The 9,021-nt window shown below is 28.8% G+C and overlaps 1 protein-coding gene across 1 annotated transcript; it reads right to left on the minus strand.

Annotated features, from left to right (window-relative positions):
• Positions 1–492: 492 nt before the first annotated feature.
• On the minus strand, positions 493–5,623 carry LOC107408180 (uncharacterized). The gene is made up of 10 exons (XM_048467896.2): positions 5,168–5,623; positions 4,690–4,876; positions 4,234–4,367; positions 3,949–4,061; positions 3,341–3,435; positions 2,511–2,689; positions 1,934–2,089; positions 1,713–1,792; positions 1,526–1,575; positions 493–943 (listed from the first exon to the last, which is right to left on the minus strand). Exons 1-10 carry the CDS (start codon positions 5,552–5,554, stop codon positions 738–740), a joined length of 1,587 nt encoding a protein of 528 aa, XP_048323853.1. The 5' UTR covers positions 5,555–5,623; the 3' UTR covers positions 493–737.
• Positions 5,624–9,021: the final 3,398 nt, after the last annotated feature.

Below are 9,021 nucleotides of genomic sequence, written 5' to 3' on the forward strand. Positions count from 1 at the left end.
TTATTTTCATCTATAGCAAAACAAAAAGGAAGGAATATTGAACATTTTTATTTTTTATTTTTTGTAGCATTTCTAATAGGTTCGTGATTATGACAAAAAAAATTAAAATAAATAATATGTTTGTTATTAGTTTTCATTATCTTATAGGTAAAAAGTCAATCCCCTTTTTTTAATATCTTTGATAAGCTTTTTAAAATCAAAAATTAAAATAGAGTCAATTTGGCCCAAATCCACTTTATAAAATTAAAATTTTCAATGTTTTCATTTATTGCTTTTTATTTTTTTAATTTTTTCCCGTAAAATATAATTATATATTAATTTTAAAAGTGTTATTGGAATAGTTTTATAAATATCATTTTTATTGTTGAAAATTCTTTAAAATGCTTTTTTACAATAAAAATATGTTTTTTAAAATAAACAGCATGGTTGGAGATAGAGATACCCTTATGTTTAACTACTAATTCTCAATTCCATAGTTCACATGCGTTATAGTTCTCAAAATGCAAACAGCTTCTTTTATTAAGAATTGAACTCACGGCGAAGATGCCCTATGAGTTTTAGCACTTGCATTGCCTCCAAATTGACACATTACCTTCCTAGAAAAGAAAAAAGGGAAATACTTATTAGGCCATTGTTTATTATATCTATTAATTATTTACTTATTAGGCCATCGTTTATTATATCTATTAATTATTTTTTTCCCTCTCTCTTTGACATGCTTCGACTGGATATCCTTTCTACTGTGCAATACCTCCATGCGAGGTCTTTTGTGCTTTCAATGCAATCTTCTTACCATAATCATGTTTTGTGAAGGCTTCAACGGCAACATCTTGATAGTACTTTGCAATCCATGCTTCAATTATCTTCACTATAGTCTCGCGCTGCTTGACTAACCATTCTGGATCGCTTTCCTTTTTTCCCTCAATATCCAAACAGTGTGATCCTGCAACAACAATATACATATATATGAACTATTTTTATTTTGTTGGATTCTAATAAAGTCAACAATACACAATAATATGTTGGTAGGACATTTAAATTCTTCTTTTAGCTCCTATCAACATTGATGGGATAAATTTGTTTTCCAATATAAGCTGGGCAACATCTCAAAGTATAAAATTACTAATATTTAAATTGACAGTAAGAAATAAGAAATAATATTTATATCTCTATATATAAATATAAATTTAATATAAATTGAGTCTTAATTCCAATGCTTTATTATCCCTTATGGAACAAACAGTAAATCTACATCCTTTTCAGATGGATTGTTTTGGGTTCCATTTTTTTCATTCAAAGAATTGAAGTTTTTCTCCTTTTTTTTTATTTTTTTTATTTTTTTTTAAAGGTCTTTCCCGTGAAATATTCATTAATTAAGTTATAATTCATATGGGCAATCTTTTTCCACATGCGATATGATAATGAGTATGGCGATATCCATAATTTTTTTCTGTTTAATTAAGTATTTAATTTGTTTATGATAAGATATTGAAATGAGTGAATTAGTTTTTTTTTTATCACCCACCGTTGGCTGTATGAATGGCTAAAATGCTGTCTGATATGCTTTCCAATACACTGTGTAGAGCAAGAGATTGAAAAAAAAAAAAAAAATTAGTTGATCGACCAAATTAAATTTAAATAGAATTAAAAGTCTTTTAGGAAATTAAAAGGCACTTAAAATTTCATTTGCTGAAATTAATTTATTTACATACCCGCCGATACTATAAGGGTCTTTTAGCCCATTGGAGAAAATGATATTGCTACCAAAGTTTTTGAGAACCAGTTTCATATCCTGAAATTTGTTAAATTAATATATCAGAAGCTAAGATAATACGAATTAAATTAATTAATTAAATGGTAAAAAAATTTTTTACCCCGTTCTTGCGTGAAAAAAAATATGATACAGATTTAGATAAAAAGAAAACATACGTACATAGAGTCCATAATAAAGAGGGACCCAGTTTGGTCGAGGGAGGACTCCATAAGTGGCATTGCAGTTTTTGATGAAGACCGTTAGATTAAAAGGTCGTTCAGGTTCAAACATGGTAGCATTGCTCCGGTACATAGGCATCACCATTTCGCTGCATTTCTGTATATATTCATAACACATCTAAACCAATTAATCTTTATATATATTTCTTTATAAATTAATTAACTTGTGTTATAATTGTATTAGATAGCATGCCCAATATACAAATACTTAATTTAATTACGTTTGTGGACGAGCTTCCCCACCAAGAGATGGGCAACAAACATCCATTCTATTCAATCAATATAATCGCATGTTAATTATTAATAATTATGCACAATTAGATAGTTGTTACCCATGAAAAGGTAGTACACATCACTATAATAGCAAAATTGAATGGTGAAAAACATGATCATGTAATACTAAATGGTAAAAGTTACAAATTTTATAATTAAAATTTAATAAAATTTTTAGTTAAATTGTCATGTAAATTTGTTGTCTCAATATATCTTTTTATTATAATCTAGTACATATATAATACCTGCCATCCCCAACCTGAGAGAGGTACCGAAAGTAGAGAAGTATTAAAGTTGTTCGGTTCATTGATATAGCAATCCTTTTGTCCAACATAAGCAACAACACTTGCAAATATTCTATCAAGTGTGTCGCTTCCAATTGGAGCTCCATCAATGGCACGGCACAGCTTTGTAACAGGATAATCTGGTTTTTAATGGCGGATTTAGAAAACTTTATCCAAAAGTATACCTTTAGATATCAATGATAAACATAATATATAACTATTCATAACCTATGGAACTAGTAACGAAAAACTTCTTTGTTTGTATTATTTTACATATCCATAATTTACTTCGTGAAATTTTCATTTTAACTAATTTATTTATTTTTTTAAATTTGAAGTTTATTAACCTAGGTGTCTCAAATTTAACAGGTAATAAATTTAATATTAAAGAATCTAATTAATTATAATTTGTTAGCTATAATTTTAATTCCAACTAATAAAAATAGAAAATAAAAACTAACTAAAATAATGAAATTTAATAAAATAAAAATTCTATTAAAGGTAGGGAATTACTAATATCAATGTTAAAAGTTAGGATAGAAAATTGTAGGAAATACTTAAATAATCAACACTTAGATATTTACATGTTAAAAATATTTATACTACTTTTATTAGAGATTATGTGGGCTATTAGATTACGCTTTAAAAAAAAAAAAATGTCAAAATTGAAGCAGAAATTTACAATTTAAAAAGGGCACAACTTCATTTTATAGGATAAAAGTGTAAATTAATTACATATACAAATTTAAAAAGAATAAAATTGAGGGAGCACATGCACTCCTGGGCCTCACCTTCATCCTGCTTTGCTGGTGGACTATTGTATTGGGCTGTTGTAAAATACATTGAGTCCAAATAGTTTTTAAGTTCCCACGAAGCCTTCAATTCACTAAAAGAAATACAACAAAACTAATAAAAATAAAAATTGAATTTAAAGGGAGGTTTACGTAATTTTCACTTTTCAGAAATACGAAAGATTGCTAAACTCATAGTTACTTGTTAGTAGGATTTTCATTATTTGCGAAGCGTTTCCATTTTCAAAAGGATTTAACAAATTTCTTTAACAAATCATCATAGCTATTTATAGGGTTCCAATGATTTATAACTATTTATTTTAAATGGAAATTTTACTTTTAAAACTTGTTAAATTTTAATAATTTTTTTATTGAAGATAGCAGTCATATCCACGTAATTATTTAACAAATGACATGGCTATATTATAATGATAAGGGAAAATCAAATACAATCCTATTTAGTATTGCCGCATTATTTATTATATTATTTTAAAAATAAATTTGATAAATAATTTGATACCTCTAGCATCATTTTAAATGTAAATAATTTGTCAAAATGGTTTGTATATTTGGACATGGAATTCTTCACATTATTTATAAATATGTACCTGCAAGTATGAAATTTTTCATGAAGTTTCCATAGCCCATTTTCTTCATCAGCAACTTTATTGATTTCGGACCACGAATCTCGTATGGTTTCATAGCAACTCTCGCTTACATCCTATATTCAGGCGATCATACTTTTTGTATTTTCATAAGTATAATTTAGTAGTAAAATCACTATTTTTTTTACATAGAAAACCAAAGTCATACCTGTATGTATATATATATATATATCATTTAACTTAATAAAGAGAGAAAAATGAAAAAAGAAAAAAAAATTAGAACGTTACTCTGTATTCCTTGGTGACAAATGTGTAGTATCCATCATGCGGTACAAGGTCATCAAAGTAAAGAACTGGAGCTGAGGAAGCTAAAGCTCCAAGTGCCATATGGGGATACTTTAGTCTAAACCATGAAGCCAGCACTGCAATAGCAAACCAAGACCAAAAAATGGATAACAAGAAGATAAAATGAAAATAGAAAAGAATAATTGACTAAAATAAATAAAATTAAAATTGTTTTGAATAAAGGATTGATACATATAAAAATGCCATTGTATCTAGCGACTATTATCGGCATGATCATACGCCCATATGATAATTGACTATCATTAAAAGAGTTACTTTTTCTGCATTGGGTTTTTAGAAAAAAAAAAAAAAATGAAATGTAGCCAATTAATAAACAATCCCATTAGTGATGATATATATATATATATATATAATATGTTGTACAAGAGTCCTACTCACTTCCTCCATAGGATCCACCAACGACAATGACTGGTGATTTATGAGCCCCATAATCATTCCTGACTTGTAAAATGATTTCTGCATAATCTGCTAGTGCTTGAGCTGAGTTGAAGTAACCCCGAGCCTCTGGATTATTCATAACTTCTTCAATTGATCCAAATGGAACTGATTCTCCATAGTATCTGTGCTGTTGACCATCACAAAAATCAATAATAATGCCTCAGACTATAATTCTTTATTTATTTATTTTTTAAAGCAAAATTGCCCCCCCCCCAAAAAAAAAAAAAAAAAAAAAACTCTTTGAACTATATATATAGAAGTTCAGTTGATTGTCGGCTAAATATCTGTAATCCGAAATGAAATATATATCCTTTTATTTTAGATTAAATGTAATCAAGAGTTAGTTAAGCAATATAAAAAGCACGGCGTCACCCAATAGGGGACAACTATATACATTTTATAGATAAATATTAAATACCTCTATATAAACCTGAAGAGCTTTAAAGTGAATGGCATGATCAGCGATAAACCCATAGGTTACAGTACCATTAGTCAGTCGCGCTTCGGCACCAAAGTAGACAAAAACAGGTGCAGGTGAGCCACCCCAGTGCTTGGAATTGATCACATATTTTTGTTTAAAACTAGTATAACTTAGTGGCCTGTAGTTGAAATGGTCCACTGTTTGGTTGTAATATAATATTTCATAGTCGTCAGACAATGGCGCATACATAGTCTTGATGTCGTCGGGAGTTACTCCTCTTATCGGCTTCGGAAAATGAAGGTTAAACTCATCGGATGCAGAATCAGATGAGAGAATGAAGAGTGAGATAAGCAGTAATTGGCATGAAAACAACAGAGAGTTCATGGCCTAGGTATGCAGAAGAAGAATACACACTTGTTTTTATGGCTGCTGTAGGTGCTTCTATATGGTACGTGGTAGAGCAGCATATGCTCTTATATAGTAGAGCAGCATCACAACTCGTGCGGGTCATCATCACCCAAAAGTGACGTGGCAGCACGTCATTAATATGCCACAATGTCATTGTTGTGTGAAGTCCAGTCCCACACCACCACTGCACCGACAGTGTGAAGACTGCTCAGCCATGACAATGGTTGCTGCAATTAACACCGAAAATGGTTTGTTAAACAGTTGTGGGTACCTGTCAGAAAAAATTGAAAATGGAAAACATGCACCTAATTTGTAAGCCTATAAAGGGGCTCCATCCCGTTACATACAAGCTAAACCAAGCCCAAAGAGCAAACTTTATATCATCCCAAATAAAAAGTATTGATAGTAAATTCTGAAAAAAAAAATGTTTAAGTTCCAGAATGAACTGGAAAGAAGAGCGATCAATTTCAGAAAAAATTTAACAGTGTAGAAAAAAATTCTAGAAAAATTTCACATGAAAATCCTCTACAAGAAAAATTTTATTTTTTATATTTTATTTACAAAAGAATAATATATATATATATTTTTTTCTTATGATATTTCTTCTCTAAAATGTTTGAGAACCACAGCTTGTGATGTCCAATGTTGAAAACGAGGAGGGGAAACCCTGTGCCCAACCACCACGTGTAATTTTGTCCATACGTATATTATGGTGAATTTCTGACTATCATCGTCAAGGACCGTGGAGCTCCAATAATGATGAAAAATTATTAACATAATATAAATACAATATTTGTTGGCAAGTCATTCAATTCACTGATATATAAATACGAACCCAAACAGTGTCTAAGTCTAAGAGAATATGAATAACGAATATAGTAATTATCTTGATCCCATTGGCCTTCATCAAACTACTATTTCCTTCATTTAAACCCCCCCCCCCCCCAAAAAAAAAAAAAAGAAAAAAAAAAAAAGAAAACACTTTTTGATCATGTGTACAGTGTAACTTCCCCCCCCCCCCAAAATATAGGTTACATATATATATATATATATATAAATAGTTCTCTTTTTGGACATGTACCATATATGTAGCAGTATAGGTTGTAATGTTGTAGTTGATATATATTAACTTTTTTATAAATACCATCTTATCCATTAAATTTATATCTATCGAATTGATATATTTACCCTATAAAAATTATAGGCAAAATCATTCATAAATTCTCCATGCTTAGTCACCTTTGGATAAGCATTAAAACTATATAAAAAAATTTATGCTAATTAAGTGATGAAATTGGCAAATTAAGCTCGTGAATTCAATGGAAATGAATGAAAGCAGTACACATAGCATGTGTACACGTGCTATTAAGAATTACTGGCATAACTTTTCAATGATAATCATTTTTGGATTTATCCAATCAAAAATTAAGATACTTTGTTTACATTTGTCAAATATATAGGTACATTTAACCATATATACAGCTTTAATATAATTTGTTTACACGTATTTGTCAAATATATAGGTACATTGAACCATATATACAGCTTTAAGATAATTTGTTTACATATATTAGTACATTGAACCATATGTATAGCTTTAGAATTTCTCATCTTTCTATCTGGTGAAAAACTTCACTAAATGAACAAAAGAAAAGGAATATTTTTTAGACTTCACGAAACGAACAAAAGAAAAGGAATATTCTTTAGGCTATCTTTTATGCTAGAAATTATTAATATAGCAGGACACGTGCACATGATCAAAACGGGTAAATAAATGTACCCATATGTGAAGAGCATTTCATAACTACTTGTTGTCATTTTTCTAAACATAGAAAGATAAATTAAACATCAAAATTTGTTTGAACTTTGAAGTACTACTTTCATTCATTTCCATTGCCTTCACGAGCTTAATTTGGCCATTTCATCACTTAATTAGCTTGATTTTTTTGAGCTTTAATGCTTCTTTAAAGGTGGAGAAGAATTGAAAAGTTATGAATGGTTTTGCCTATGATTTTTATATCATAGATCTACCAATTTAATGGATAAGATAATATTTATAAAAAATATTTGTCAAATATTTTGATTTATAGAATATATATAGGCTTATTTATATGCTGTTTTCAAGAGAGAAGTCAATGCACAACAAAACATGCTTTTTTTTTTTTAGTTTTTTTGTTTTTTTTTGTTTCGTGACAGTAAAAAGAAAAAAGAAAAAAGTGTTTTCGAAGGTGCTTATAATAAGAAATAATGAACCAATGAGTTGAATTAAGTTTGAGAATGTATATTTGTAAATATATGATCTCCAATAAATTTTCTTCTTATTTAAAGATGTTAAAGGGTTTGCAACACTTCCAGTTAGGTCTTTAGTTTTAAATAATTGATTGATTTCTTATCTATTATTTACCACTTCACGCATTATATCACCATGCCATCTCTTATAAGCTAGGGGAAAAAAATAAAAATTGTATACGTATAATATTAGAATATACAAAGAAACAAAACATACTTGGCCTCAATAATAAGTAGTGATCCAATGAGGATGAGGTAGGATAACATATTAGTCTTTGTGCTGTTTAATGTGGCATTTAGATTAAAAGGGGTGGGTGGCAGCACGTCATTGCTATGTCACATTGTCATTGTGATGTCCAATGTTTAAAACGGGGGAAGGAAATTTGATACATAAAATTACAATGGCCCCCACCACCACGTTTAATTAATTTTGTCCATGTGTATATTAATTATGTGGTACTGAAATTTATGGTTTAATCGCCAAAATTGTCAATGATGGAGATACATTATAAGGGACCACGAGCGCCAATAACTATGAAAAATTGTTAATATAAAATATCATGATTCTTCTTCTATCACACATGTAAAGATCTAATTAAGCCCAAAGAAAGAATATCCGAGTCTAAGATAATATAAATATTAAATACAATGGTTATCTACCCATTAGCCTTCATCAACTATTTCTGGCTAGGCGAGGTCCAAATATAAATATATATATATATATATATTATTTTTTCTTTTGGACAATATATATAGCAGGTTGTAGTTTTTGACATAAAAAAGAAAGTATAACTTCCTTTTTCTTTAGTTTAAACTTTTAAAACTAATGATAAGTTAATTTAATATTAGACATTCATTAAATATTTTGAAATCTTTGACAATTAATTTCAAAAATGACTAGGCCAAAGATAATATAAATGCAATGGTTCACATTAGCTAACGTCCTTTTGTAAGCTCTTGATACATTTATCAAGCTACTATTTTTTTTTTTTTCCTGTAAATATGTACAATTTGAATCCCTTCCTTTATTAATATTAAAAATATATTATTACGAAATATATTTATATATATGTACGGCCTATAATTAAAAGTTGCCCCTTAGATAGGTTGTATTTTATTTATTTATTTATTTATTTTTGGACTCGTATACATAT

The sequence above is a fragment of the Ziziphus jujuba genome, chromosome 10 (assembly GCF_031755915.1).
Source record: "Ziziphus jujuba cultivar Dongzao chromosome 10, ASM3175591v1".
Classification (NCBI taxonomy): Eukaryota; Viridiplantae; Streptophyta; class Magnoliopsida; order Rosales; family Rhamnaceae; genus Ziziphus; species Ziziphus jujuba.

Coding starts and splice junctions, on each gene's coding strand:
- LOC107408180 (XM_048467896.2), bottom strand. CDS start 5,554: ATGAACTCTCTGTTGTTTTCATGCCAATTACTGCTTATCTCACTCTTC. Junction 4,877..5,167: donor CTCTTCAGGTTTATATAGAG/GTATTTAATATT, acceptor GATGGTCAACAG/CACAGATACTATGGAGAATC. Junction 1,576..1,712: donor GACCCTTATAGTATCGGCGG/GTATGTAAATAA, acceptor TGCTCTACACAG/TGTATTGGAAAGCATATCAG.